This window comes from Cololabis saira, chromosome 5 (genome assembly GCF_033807715.1).
Source record: "Cololabis saira isolate AMF1-May2022 chromosome 5, fColSai1.1, whole genome shotgun sequence".
In the NCBI taxonomy this organism is placed as follows: Eukaryota; Metazoa; Chordata; class Actinopteri; order Beloniformes; family Belonidae; genus Cololabis; species Cololabis saira.
The window spans coordinates 16,020,059-16,035,027 of record NC_084591.1 but is presented as its reverse complement, the minus strand read 5'-3'; the positions used below and the strand labels follow the sequence as shown (position 1 = coordinate 16,035,027).

The 14,969-nt window shown below is 39.9% G+C and overlaps 1 protein-coding gene across 1 annotated transcript in view; it reads left to right on the top strand.

Annotated features, from left to right (window-relative positions):
• Positions 1-14,969, top strand: part of LOC133443809 (A disintegrin and metalloproteinase with thrombospondin motifs 20) — a 133,130-nt gene that overhangs the window by 51,209 nt on the left and 66,952 nt on the right. The window contains exons 12-16 of the mRNA XM_061721073.1: positions 7,121-7,266; positions 7,413-7,594; positions 10,223-10,359; positions 11,286-11,403; positions 14,835-14,930. Of these exons, the coding sequence (XP_061577057.1) occupies positions 7,121-7,266; positions 7,413-7,594; positions 10,223-10,359; positions 11,286-11,403; positions 14,835-14,930 (679 nt within the window). The remainder of the gene's footprint in view (positions 1-7,120; positions 7,267-7,412; positions 7,595-10,222; positions 10,360-11,285; positions 11,404-14,834; positions 14,931-14,969) is intronic.

Genomic DNA, 14,969 nt, shown 5'->3' with positions numbered 1-14,969 from the left:
TCTTCATGAGCCATGAGACCAATTCCCTTACTTTAAAAGTTGACACAACTCCTTCCTACTCATGTCTGTACACCTCTGATCATCACAGCGGGGGGAGTTAATATCTAGACCTCATTCCACGAGCAAATGGAGCCTGATATGATGTTGGGTGGAGTTAAAGATGCAGACGCTGGATATCTGTACTCTGATCTGGGTCTGTGATGTCACAATGTACCCTACAGATCTGAACAGATCACTGGATGGGACATATTTTCAGATTGAGGCGGCCTTTCAGTAAAGTTGTTTCATTTCACAGTTTGTGAGTTGGAAGAAACTTCAAATGCTCAAAGGTTTTTCTTAAACGTAGAAAAACATGTTTATTTATGATAATTTCAACAGAACGGCTCAGTAGGATGAGACACCTCCATCCCCCACAGCCTTGATGTACCTTGGGGCTGATTCTCTAAACTGGAAATGAGTTTGACTTTTCTGGGTTTTTCTACTTTTAGAAATCAAGGCAGCAGATAGCTGATTGAAATAGTTTTTTTTGGTCGATATGTTGTGCCAATTTTGTTTCCTATCTAGCAAATTAACAACATAATACTTTGAAAGATCAGGATTTCAGTTTAACTTTTTTCTCCCAGGAAGTAGTGCTGGGCGATATGGACGAAAAGTCATATCTCGATATTTTCTAGCTAAATGGCGATACTCAATATATATCAATATTTTTTCTGTGCCATAATTGGGGTTTCCCCCAAAGCATTATAGCATAGCATCTCTATTAGCTTCATTTTTTTCTGAGGCAAACCCTTTATTTATTTTTTTATTTATTTATTTGCACAGTGATAACACAATAATTATTTTTTTTATCATACAAGGACAAATAATTTGTGCAGGAGAAGAAAAGAACCCCCGAAGGGCTTATAAAAAATCCTCCCCTCAATACAAAATCACCAAAACAAAACAGTCAATAGCAAAAGAATAGAAAGGAAAAAGAAAAGGTAAAAGAAACAACCCTTAAAAAAACAGTCAGTTTTAATATAATGCCTCGTGCCAAATGTCACACAGGCACCTTTATTAACAGAGATCTGCACAATATCAAAATGTATAAAACAAATGAAATAAAAATAAACTGCCTGCATATATAGAATAAAAATGCTTCTTGAATAAAATAAAACAAATATCCCTTTCCTGCATAACAATTAAATTAAAATACACTGTGCAATTAATACAATGTAGACAGTAACAGGCAGACTTTTCCACTGAGGTTGACAGTTGTGCAAATAACAAAACATTTGTGCAAATCTCAAATAAAACATTCAAGTCAATTTGTCACAAAATAAACTATATCAAAATCATTAAAAAAAAAATTAAAAAGATTTTTTTTTTAAATCGATATAAACGATATTGTCTCGTACCATATCGCATTTGAAAATATATCGATATATATTAAAATCTCGATATATCGCCCAGCCCTACCAGGAAGTTAAGATATTTGTCCCCCATGTCCAAAATTAATATCTCACTCGCTCTGGAGCCCCTCTCGTGCATGACAGAGCTCACAAGATAACTTGTATGGCAGTGAATAAAATCGTCTTTTATGGAAATACTACCACTGGAGAAGGTGCTCTAAGGAAGATACTAGAAAGCAGAGTTATCTGGCTTGGTTTTGTCCATCCCTGTTTTTAATTACTCATTTTGACTTATGTGAGTGGGAGCTAATGATAGCGCTCCTAATTGCTTTTAGCTGCTTGTGATAGAACATTTTTAGGACATACAGCTTTAAAGATTACAGGAGGTACAGTGTGTGTGTCTCAGCGGTTATTCGGGGAAAATGATAACTGAGAAACACCGGCAGTAAAAGTAAAGCCTCTGAAGTGCAGCTGAATGGAACAGCTGATGGAGTCAAACCACTCATTCTCCGTAATGACAACCCTTACAGGCCTTTGAAAGATGTACAGCAAGCAGGGATTACAGAGAGGGAGCAGGAGAGGATAGGAAACAACGTTTGGAGATAAAAGAAGAGTTTGCTTTGGGTCACACTGCTATCATGTTGTTTGTCCTCTTCTCCTTCCCTCACCTTCCCCCGTGTCTCATTGTTTCTCTTCCTCTGCTTTTCATGTTAACAAAATAAAAAGAAGAGATATGGAACTATGGCAAAATACTACCTGAACATTGTATAAGTTTACATACCTTAAATCAGGAATTGTTTAGCCTATATTTGTTTGCAACGTTGTAAATGTCTTTTTTCTCATCAATAACGTTTCATTTATTACACATCCATTTAGGTTTACAACTAAAGTCTGCAACATGGGCCAAAAATGTGGGATAGTAATGCTTTTAAACCTTTCTAATGTTGCCTACTCCTTCACAAAAGACTTGAGAAGTATTTTGGTGTTTCAGTTTCAGTCTTAGTTCTCCACATGATCTTTATAGGGGACGGCGTACTTTTCTGGATTGATTCGCCATCACAGCGTTGTAAACGACCTTTGCCAATGGCAGTGATACAACCATAAAACCTGACAGAGCTTTACTTTTGCTTTACTGCTGCTAGTCTTTGCTCTGAAGCACATTTATTCCAAAAAAATAATACAAAATATTGCATTGTCTGATCCTACACATGCTTCTATTTTGCAGAGTAAAGTCTTAAGTGGCATCTGTGAATGTATCTCCATTCACAAATGCCACTTAAAGAAGCTTTCTCAGAGTAATTCCTTGGCCATGGGGGTATTGGCTCTCTTCCATTAGCAGGTGTCCGGGGTAGTATTACAGGGCCTAAATCGTTGTCGTGTGTCTCCATTACCTCCAGCTGAAACACATCCCTGCCGTGGATTGGGTTCTCAAAGTAACCCTTACAACTGTTCATTACAACTTTCCCCTTTACATACTCAAATTTATTCAGCTATCTTGTAGATGTGTTTTTTCCCCTCTCTTTCCTAGTGTCATCCTTTTTCTCACCCAATGAAAGGGCAGCGCCTACCCATGGCTGAAGCCTGAGGCACCTTTTTTTTTCTTTTTTTTTTTTTTTTAATATTTTTATCCCCGATTTTTTCCCATTTTATCACAAAGAATTATGTAAACCGCTCCCGGTCTTTTGTTCACGAACGTTATTACAACCAACTTCTGACGTCACCTGAAATACCATGTTTTTCTGTTGTTGCTTTACTAGCACTATGTTGCTCTGTACTCACTTATTTTGGAGTGTATTAAAGGCCTTGCAATTTCAAGCTCAAATTGCCTTAAGCTGATGAAAAAAGAAAAAAAACAACAAAAAACAAACATTGTACATACAATACAAAGTAAATTTTAGAATTGCAGTTCCATTTTTTTCTCTTCACCTCTTTCACAATGGCTCGACTCTTTTGGTCATGGGGTAGTAAAATTGAGATCAACTATCATTTGACTTATTCCCAGTCCCCCATGTACGCAAACAGAACTCTTCAAAGGATCCCTTTCTACTAACTTCATTGCTTCAGAGGCTTTACATCACGTCTCACCTCGAGGTCAAGTCAAAACACATGTAAAAATCAATGATACGTTATTGAAAACCGACAGCGGCGGTCCTTATTGTACCTTTCTGTCAGGTGGCTCCAGCTGTTTTTCATTTTTTTCTGATTCTGATTATTGCACACCATAGAGAGGACAGCGGCCCTACTTCCAGGAGCCAGAGACATATGTGACCCCCAACTCAACAGGCTCACGTTAAAGTGAACTTCTAATCCATGGACATGAGAAAGACACAACGAACATGAAAGGTGATGCCTTTTTGGAAACGGCCGTGTTAAAATGAAAGAGCGGACAGCTTTTTAAATCCGTCCTCTGCCTTCTCATTCCTGCAGTGATGTATGGCTTGTGCTCAGAAATGAGGTGCTCTCTGCAACAGTTTCCTGGCAATTACAGGGTGTTTTCTTTCAAACCAGCCAGCTGAGGAGTTCAGAGCAGATGCTGCTGTCCTTACTGGTCTCGTCGCTGCAGTCGTTTGTTGACGACCACTCTTCGCGCCTTTATGGGTCCGATGGGTAAAGTTTATCAAATATGTTGTCAAAGCCAAGTTGTGAAAAGGATGTGTATGTTTTTCTGTGTCAGTTAATGATGTATGTACTTAGGTTACAGTACAAGCACTCCGCATGCATGTCATTATACATGTGTGCACATCTTGATATGAGTTGGTTAGTCAGGGGCTGCTTTTGTGAAATTCCTAATTTGAAATGCATGCTTGTCACAGCTGGACAGGTTGGTCTCATGAGACCTTCAAATGTCTCACCACCTTACCGACTGAGGGCAAAATTTGACAATCTTTCAGGCAAACAGTTTGCTTTGTGTCCGTAAAAAGCTCGTTTGAGTCTTCCTTTCACCTCGGTGATTCCCAAGTGTGTTTGTGCACTTTGGGAAGAGGCTAATTGGAACTGAGCGTGGCCCCGAGATACCTCCAGATCTTTGGCCCTCATTCTCACACATGTGCACACTCATGCGCACACGCATACATCATCTCACACAGATGTTTTTTTCCCCTTCCTCTGCCTCCTTTATGCCTTTTTTTTCCACCCAGATCACCTTTTCAGTCCACACTAAACGGTTGTAAACAGGCTGCCAGCAGGGAGAGTGGAATGCCTCAGAGGCTTACACAGTCTTTGGTCCTTCGTGACAGACAGTCCCTCTTGTACTTGACAGCTCCTCGGGTCCAGCTGCCCGGTTGCACTGTGGTGGTCTCTGCATGGCTTTTTCAATTCCCCCATTAGGGGATCAGGGGGATGGGTGGCCGTACAGAAAAGATGCTCAGGTCTGGGTTGACAGTCCCCAAGCTGACGTGGGGGCAGGGGACGTGAGAGCCGCGAGGCAGAGGAATGGCTTTGCTTTGACAAAGGAAAGGTCTTGGCCTTACTTCTTGAAATGTTTGTCTGGGACAATTCCACAGAACTGCAAATGTCTCTCTTTATTTTTCCTGCCGAGATTGCTCAACCAACAAAGGCCAGCACCTGTTTGCCTTCTCTTCTCATTTCCAGTCACGGGTTTTTGTTTATCACATTGTTGTTCGTGCCTTTTGTTTGATTTCTTCTCTGAATCTGTTGTTGCTCCGACAAAATTATCAGGTCATTAAGTCAGACAATAAAAAAAGGCCAAGCAAATTCTGCAAAAAAAGGTTTTTAACACCTGCCTTTCATTGTGTAAAGACTTAACATATTCAACTTGCTCATGTGCAAAAGAACCAATTGTATGTTCCAGTGGGGGGATTAGTACAGCTCGTAGAAATGATAGTTATTCCTCATCTGGAGCTCGCAAACCAAACAATTTGTTGAAGATAAACACACCGAGTCTCTACGAAGAGCATCCTCCCTCTTTGGTCAGAGATTAGGAGCTCTGTACCTGAGACGGTACGCAATGGTGCAGGAGACGGGAGTTTCTGATGCTGAGCAAGTAGTGAACTCTGCTCCTTTTTTTTATCACAACTCTAGAGTTTCCTTATCATGGTGCCACGACTCCCCGCGCCTGTGTGCCCTGACGGCGGGCTACGTACCCAGACAGACGCCGTCTTGTCCTGCATTCTTTCAGTGAACAGGACCCTCCGATATCTTAGGCACTGAGGGGGGGATTCGGTTACACACAAGAGGAAATGTGCCTGCTATTCTATGCTTTGCTTATGAGATGGGTGTTTGTGTTTCTTGGCAAAAGCTGCTTGGTGGGTACATACTGTTTGATACGAGGCACTTAATTTCTGGCTCACATTGGGTCTAGTGTACGGAAGGCCAGAATTATGTAATTATGTGTTTACAATCCAAGCCAAAGATGATATAAGAGAGATTAGACTGGATTCTGTAGGATCTGTGGCTGACTTTTTCTTAATTTTAGCTTATTTAATATTGTATTATTTGTCTAACAGCCTGTATTTTAATAAATTTTTTAGTTATGTGCATTGTGCATGTGCCCATTTGAACTATGAATGCTAATAAAACAGGAATATCCTGGAAATTACGTGTACATGTAACAAGTTGTGTGACTTTTAAACTACCCTTGTTATACAACCCCAAATCAGAAAAAGTTGGCTTGATTTAGAAAATGTAAATTAAAAAAAAGTGATCATTTAATTTACATTGACTTTTTAATCTTTGAAGACAGTATGAACCAGGATACTAATGGTTTTGTTCTTGACGACTTCATTTGATTTGCAGTTGTCCTCATGTCCCTGTAAAACTTTTCCACAATGGCAAGTCGCACTGCACAAAAATGGATTCATAAATGAAAAACGGGAACTGCAGCATGTCTGCAGGGAAATTATATGCTTTCTTTTTTTGGATATTGCCACATCTTTTTTATGCCACTAACCCAAGATTTTCACGAAAAGCATTTTTCCATTTGTTATAGATTTTGATTTACTTTTGATTCTGGAAATAGGTGCATGTCATGAACAAATCAGAACCTGTAAAGTGAAACCTGAAAAGTGTGGTTATGTTGGTTATGCCTGAAATGTGCAAGAATGAGTATACAACCACCAAGCATCTAGTTTCTGTTTAAACCTACGCCTCTAATATATAAATATATAATATATTTGATTTGATTTGATTTGATTTGATTTATTTTTATTTTTGTAAACATGTACATGTAAAAAAAAAAGAAACAACACTTCATGAGAAGTTTAAGAAAATAACAACAAAACAAAACAAGGAATTTCATCCTTTAAAACTTGCTAACTTGATTTACATGTTCCAAAAAAGGAGTAGGAAGAAGTGTAAACTTATTTAGTCCTACCCCCATTCGATATATAATTTTTATATGTAAAAAAATAGATAAAAATGCTCCTTAAAATGATCACCTACTCAACCTTTAACTGATGTAACTCTTGCAGCAGACTTGTAGAAGCTCTGGTTGAACATGCTGCATATTTGTTTTTCAAGTGTCTTCATCTTACTTTACTTCAGTCTGTGTTTGCATGGGTCTCCTGATTCTGTTTAGCTGACCAGATAACTTGGATGAATTGGTAAGCAAGGACTGAATCAGGATTTAATGAAAAAGTATTTTTGTCTCAATCCAAGTTGAGCCAGAGGACGTCCAGTCCCCCGTTTCTGCTTGCCTTTACTACTTCAAGAGTTGCAATCACGGTTATTAAAGTGTTGTTGCGCTTGTGTTTGTCTGTGTTGACATGCAGTACTGCAGACATGGAATGTGTGTAAACAAGGAGTTCGACCAGCAGCCAGTGAACGGAGAGTGGGGTCCCTGGGGTCCGACCAGTGATTGCTCCAGGTCCTGTGGTGGGGGAACGAGGAGCACCATGAGAGACTGCAACGAGCCTGAGTAAGAGAGTATCATCATACAGATACAGTTACAGCAAGTAAAGTGTGTGTATTCAGCGAGTGGAGTCAGAGGAAGCTGCATTTCTTTAAATGTGCACAAATTTGGACCGAAGTTGCAAAGCATACCTTGATCTGCTCTAACCCTAGGCCTAGAAATGGCGGTAACTTTTGTGTGGGCCGCCGGATGAAGTTCCGCTCTTGCAACACTGAGCCATGCCCGCAAGGACAGAAAGATTTCCGAGAAGAGCAGTGCTCTCAATTTGATAACAAGCACTTCAACATCAACGGTCTACCTCCCTCCGTCCGCTGGGTCCCCAAGTACAGCGGCAGTGAGTGAAACCAGCATGTCATATGAATGTCTTGTGGAAACGTAGGCTGCAGGATCTGACAAAGATTTAGAGGGTTGTGTCTGTAACATGAATTGAAGTCAAAATGTTTTTGTCCGCACAAAATGATCCACAATATAAGTCTCTCATGCAATTCTAGTCCGTGTAGGAGGGAGCTGAAAGCTTTGGCATACAAAACTGCCCTTTCTCTTCACTGAAATACTTTGAACGTTTTGCTCTGCAGTTAAACAAAAATGAAAAAGTGCCTGTTGTAGAATTGGTGGTTGTGAAAATGATAGTTTTACATCTGAAAATGTATGCTTTTTCCCTCTTAGTAGTTCATTCTTATCAACTCTTGAATGTATCATTCAAGAAAATTATTTTTGCATTATCACAAGAATTAAAGAAAATCATAAGTTACTGAAAAACAACAATGAAAAATCTGTACAGTCAAGTACTCAATTATTTGCTCTGTTTTGATGTATTTACGTAAATTGGACACATCAACTGTTGATATAACCACCTTCAACCCAAAGAACAGTGGTTTTACAGGTTAGAAATGGCTTCTTATTTCTAGTCTCCTTTAATCAGTGATCTGTCATGGTGCAGAGCAACACTTAATCAAAAAGCAAAACATTTCCAAATGCGAAAATGCAGCTGTCAGTTACACCCAAAAAAAAAAAAGGTGCAGCGCTGATCGTTCTTCTGAAGTGTTTAGTGTAAAAGGGCAATAATGATTTTATAATGATACTTGCCCTGCAGGGGCAGGTCATATCACTGACAGGAGCCTTGCAGTCATAAAATTATAAAATAACTGGGCATGTAGGTAGGTAATTATTTCAAGCCCGCATACTTTCAGATACTAAGACGAAACCTGATTAGAAAAATCTGTGTCAGCTGGTAAAAACAAGACATCTCAGCAACTTAAGAACTCACGGAAGCTGGAGGGGCTTTTTTCAGCCCCTGTATACCGACAACGTGGCATGAAACCAAGCTGGGCTGCATGATAATGTTATATGGAAAGAGGTAACCAGCTTGTTTATAGCTAACTGAGTAAAGAACAGCATTGCTAGTTTAAAACACGGTGGAGGTTGTATCATGCTGTGAATCTGCTTCGTTACCTGCCAGTGGGAACCATAGACTTTATAGAATAATGGAAACCCACAGGTTTTGAGGCCTGTTTTTCTTCGATGTTGACGGGAACACACCCACCACATGTCAATCTTGGCACAAAGTTAACTTTGTGCCAAGCTCCTTTAGTCGAACTCCACCGAAACATCTACGGTGCCGCCGTCAGACGTTTATACCAGAATACACCGTTTAACGTGTTCACTCGACAGGAGAATCAAAAATTACCATCGCGTTTAGCCAACGCTGGGTTGATACGAATGGCTGCTTGTGTCACTAAACCCAGTAGCATGATAATTGCGAAAATAATAGTGGCAAGCCATTGGCTGAGACGACTGTCAGTCAATCATATTAGAAATACATTAATTTCTTGATAGAAACTTACAAAAGAAATGAATCCATCTCAGAATTGCCATGGGTGTGAAATCAAACGATCGAGACCAAAGTGGTCTTTTGAACCAGGCTGTAAATATGTTTGTTTCTGCTCTCAAGTTGGACATTTTAACATTGGAGTCACATTTGGAGCCAATCAGTTGAGGACCAGCAACAAATCTTAGATCTCCATGAGCTTCGACCCAGAAGTTAGAAGGTCGGCGCTTGGTAGGAACACAGAAGACATGTCAGAGTGCACCCGGTGAAAACAAGTCATGAAGTATTTGAACATCAACCTGAATCACACATCTAGCAGCATCCGCAATGGAGAAGATGGTTTAAAAGTGGCCAGCAATTAGTCCTCACCTGGCAACCTGTGCAGAGAGCTGAAAACTGTCATTGAAAAGTTAGAACAACTTTTAAGTCTTAACACCTGTAGAAATTACTGGCAGCAGCAAACGTCTATGGAAACGTATACCAAATCTCATCACTTATGTTAAAAAAGTATCCAAATATTAGTGAAAGGTGCCAAAAATTGTGTCTAGAAAGTTCACGCCACAGTGGCCTTATACTGTGCCATGATTTGCGTGTGCAGGAAAACCAACTCCTCCTCAGTGTGGCTGCAACACTTTTTTTATTTTGCTCTGAAAGCAATTTCTACCTTGTAAAATGTGAGTAAAACATTTAGTTGACAAGAAGGGCAACGTAAAAGCTGCATGCAGTCCTTCCATATGAACCTCCTGGCAGCTTTATACACAGTCATACCTCAGTCCCCGCCGAGATTTCCAACCTCACAATTTTAACACCTGGCAAATTAACTGCAAGTGATTCATTCATTTAATAGATGCTTTATAAACAAACCAGTCAAGCCCTGGAGCTAGGACACTGTCAGATACAAAGTCATTTTTCTAAACATCAGATAGAAATGTAGTGCTTCAAGCAATACTTTGCTTATTTTTATAAAAAAAAAAAAAAACAGGTACACATGTTGAAGATCCAAAATATGCGTTAGCAAATCCTCTGCAGGCCTTCGTTTCTGCTGTTGCTCAAGATATCTGTTTGTTTAATCTCATGATTTTCATTAGCCAACATTCAACTTTTTTCTCATTTTTGTTTACATCCTCTCTCCAGTACTAATGAAGGATCGCTGTAAGCTGTTTTGCCGGGCTGCTGGAACTATGGCGTACTATCAGCTGAAGGACCGCGTCACCGACGGCACTCCTTGTGATCCAGACACTTATGACATCTGTGTTCAAGGCCTTTGCAGGGTATATCTGCATGTTTATCCCTCCGCCTTTATAAAATGTGTGAAAGGAAAATCAATCGTGCATGCAAGCTTCAATATTGTCAACCTTAACTTACTATCACACATTTATGATATAATGTGTTAGATGTGTTAATCCGTCAGAAGTACATTAAAGGGAAAGTTCCGTTTTTTACAACCTGGACCTTATTTCTGGCATTTTTTATGGTCGTATACTCACCCAGAAAAGTTTGGTGTCATTTGGAGTCCTTCGGAAGATATTAGGAGTTTTGTGCGAGCCGCTTCTCCATATAACGGTAGCGGATGGGGGCACAGCGGGACACAGACGATGCAGCGTCTAAATAACACATTATTGCCGCGAAATTCGTTCATTTCTTTTATGAATCACTAGATCTGCTTCTGCGCGTCTTCCAGGACCTGTTGTCTACATCCGGGGCTGTGTGTGTAACAAGGAAATCAGTTTGTAAACAAGACCTCTGACCTGCATGACGTCATCTCTGTGTACAGCTGGAGTTCGCTACTGTTAGTTTACTGTTAGTTATTTGAAACATGTCTGAATATTTGTCAAATTCTGAGGTTGTGGACGACAACTTTGAATATGATGGACGTCCTTACAGTTTTGAGCCAGAGTATACGGCTGAAGAGCTCACTGAACCTGTCCGGGTCCAGGTTGTAAAAAACGGAACTTTCCCTTTAAGGCTGACAAATTCAAGCATTCTCAGCCAACAGATAGTTTTAGTCATGATTTGTAACTACTGAAGACGCTGAAGCTTTATTTTTCAGTGAAGTGTTTATAGATTGTAATCATCTGCTATGTTTCGGTGTCAGGTGTGTCAAGCATGTAGACCAAACATTTTTCTAAGTGCAAAATGTCATATGAGACCACTCCGACATCACTGATTTCTATCTTCTTGTCATGCTTTTCCTCAGCAAGCAGGTTGTGATCATGTACTTAACTCGAAGGCAAAAAACGACAAGTGTGGCGTGTGCGGCGGGGACAATTCGTCATGTAAAACTCTTGCAGGGACCTTCAACGATGCTCAGTATGGTGAGTCCTAGTCCTCAAAATGATTTGTCTTGTTTGACAGTAGAGTTGAGGAAACTTTTCCTGTTGTAGATCTGTTAGAATTCCTGATTTATCTCTTTAATTTTGAAAAAACATTACAATTAAAGTTGTTAAAACTGCCTTCAAACTGTTCATTTTGGTTCAGATGTTTTGGGTATTCCTTCATGAGCTTTTCACAGTATCTTACTGGAATTTTGTCCCATTCCTCCAGACAGTACTGGTGGAGCAGAGTCAAACATTTGCACCTTCTTGCTTGCAAATGCCTTTCCAGTGCCGCCCGTAAATGTTCTGTAGGACTGAGGTCAGGGCTTTGTAATGGCCACCCTGAATCCTCATGGTGGTTTGTAGTTTGTGAAGTGCACCACTCCCTCCTGCAGCAAAGCAGCCACGTAGCATGATGCTGCCACCCCCATACTTCACAGCTGGCATGGTGTTCTTTTAGGCCTGTTGTGATCCCAGTTTTTTCTCCAAACAACCATGATCATTATAAACAGTTCAGTCTTAGTCCTGTCAGACCATCGGACACATCAGAAAGAATTTAGGTTTATTGTCCCAATGTGCAGTTGCAAACTGTAATCTGACTTTTATATGGTGGTTTTGGAGCAGTGGCTTTTTCTCATTACAGTATGTTGCATGTTCAAATGTGTTTTAATATGGATAATGAAAGTCGTCTTAAAAATAATTACTCCAGTGAAGTATAGATAACCGAAATTTCTACGTAAGTAAGTTAACGAAGTATTTGTACTTTGTTACTTGACACCTGTGGTTAAATCAGGAAATGGTACTTCTACTCTGCTATCAGAATAAAAAAAAAGATGTTATGTTTTTTTCTTATCTATGCGTAAACTTCTACTTGTAGCTGAATATGATGCACTTACAAGAGCCAAGACATACTTTAATTTCCATGAGGTCACAATGTTAACATGCCACATTTCTACATTTAAAACATATTAAGCTCGATATTTTGCAACAATACATGCCATGGCCATATTTGGAATACATCTATCTGTTCTGAAATTTCAGAAACCGTTTGAAGTGTCCTGCTTAAAGCATTGCTGTGGGCCCAACTGCTGATTGCATCCATTACTTTTAATGTCTGGGCAACAACACGGCAGAAACATTTGCATAAAAGCCCTGGGTGTGGCTTCTCTCAAGTTTACCCCACGGCGCTGAGCGTTTGCATCTCTGTCCAAGGGCTTCTTTCTGCACTCTTTTGGCTGTTGGGGGCCAAGAGTCTGAGTCTCATTGAGCTGAACCAGATGCTGATGTCAGCTCTGGCAATCTGGCTTAACCTTAAGAAGGGAAAACAGCGCAGGCAGGATATCCCTGTGTTCCTGGGTCTGGGCTTGCCTTTCTGTCATTCATCCTTTGTTCTTTTTGTTTACTATCACTTTACGTGTTCCTGTTTTTACCTTTCATTGTCTTTATATCATTTTCTCTTTCATTTTCTTCCTCCAATGACAGAAATTTCAGTTTGCTGGTGTAACAAAAGAAGTAAAATATTTTGCTGTAGTCTTTCAAATATAAGTGATGAAGAATTATGTACCGTATGTAAGATGTGGGATTTTAGAGGCCACTAGTAGATTGTAAATATCTCAGAGGAGGTCATTTATCTCAGAGGAGGACATTTTTTCTACGGTTAGTTGCCATTAACAAGGTTTTAGATATTTTAACGAGTCCTCGACTGAGCATTTCTCCACTTCCAGGAATGGCCCCACACCAACAACTTTAGGAACTGCAGTGAGCTACAACCAGTGCCTGCCTTGTGTTAGGTTCTTCAGAACAGCTCAGAAAACTGTTGCTGACTGGATATACTGTAGACAGAAGATTTTGTCCAGCTGACTTGATGTCCCTTTCAAGTTTGGGTCTTCTCTTCTCATTCATTGCTCATTACAATACACAGATTCAGCAACCGTCTTAGCTCTTTTAACATCAATCTCTTTATTCTAGTCTGTTTTTACACTTTTTTTCCACACCTTCTTCGTCATCTTCTTCTTTTATTCATTAGGAATCGGGAGACAGTGAAGTTGGTGCACTACTGCCACAAAGTTTGCCTAGTCAGTGGATCCCGCCGGGTCCATCACTATAATCAAATCAAATCAAATCAAACTTTATTTATATAGCACTTCTCATACAAATAATGGAGACAGAACACCTTTATGCAGTCTATATGCAGTATTTGGGTGTCAGTAGTGACTGAAAATTAAAAACTGGATGAACAACAACTAGTAACTTAATTTTTTGGACAGCTTAGCCCTGAAAATAGGTTATTCAGTGAGCAGTTAAGTAGTTTTTGTACTTTTCTTCACTTTTTTCCTCAGTTGTCTGCATATGTATAAATGGTTAATACCAAATTTGGCACAGCTTGAAAGTCACATATACTATATGTGCATTTTGATCTTGCAACAGAGGATTTTTCAAAATAAAAAAAGCATGTCCCCTTGAAAAACATATTATGCAAAGTGTGTTTAAAATTGGCTCATGAAGTAGCAGCAGTTCCTTTGACTTGTGTGTGTGTGTGTGTGTGTGTGTGTGTGTGTGTGTGTGTGTGTGTGTGTGTGTGTGTGTGTGTGTGTGTGTGTGTGTGTGTGTGTGTGTGTGTGTGTGTGTGTGTGTGTGTGTGTGTGTGTGTGTGTGTAGCTGAGTGCTGCCCCCGAGTGGCTAGAGGTGTCCGACTAATTGTCAGATTTCTTGACATGTTTTTAAAAAAAAATCTCAATTCAACTGGATCAAGTTATTAATCCGAAAACTCGATTTGGAAGTAAATTAATCCTAATGGCTTCCTCTGGTATTTTACACCCGTTATTTTCCAACCTTACATCAGATGCAACTGCTTGCAGAGAATTGCAAAAGGAAAATATTAGGATAGAATCAATAACTAAATAATAAATAATCCTAAATAATAACTAAGGAATAGCATTAGAGGTTAGTTTGCTATACTTGCTGCTGCTGGTGTGTTCTCCTCTGAGATCGTCCCTCCAAGAAGATATAAATGCTCAAATATCCTACTTTTTTATTTTTTCAACTCTCCCACTTCAGTTCATATTTGGTTGATTAAATTCATGCTGGCCCCTGTCAAGAGTTCATACCTGCATTTTAGTTGTCAACACTTGGCTCTTGGAGGTTTCCTCTCCCACACGATCACTCATTTTCTGTTCTCGTTTAATATGGGACAACAGGCCCGGTGTAGTAATTACAGGCCAAGAGGTAGGTCCAGAGAGTAATTACATATCATTCCAAGGTCAGGCCTCTGAGACTAAAACAAGGCTGCTGCAGGTTATCTGATATGACTTGAAATTTTTGTTACATTTTTCCAAGTGTGACATTTAAGTCCCCAGTGGACAGAACCCAGTCTTTGTGCTCTGTGTCTCATTCGCTCCTTATGTTGCTGCTTTTGTTTTCTTTTCCACCAGGTTACAACGTAGTGGTTCGGATCCCAGCTGGAGCCACGGACATTGATATCAAACAGGTCAGCTACTCTGGAAAACCAGAAGATGACAACTACCTCGGTGAGTACGCTTGGCGCATGTCGGTCTACAAATGAGGCT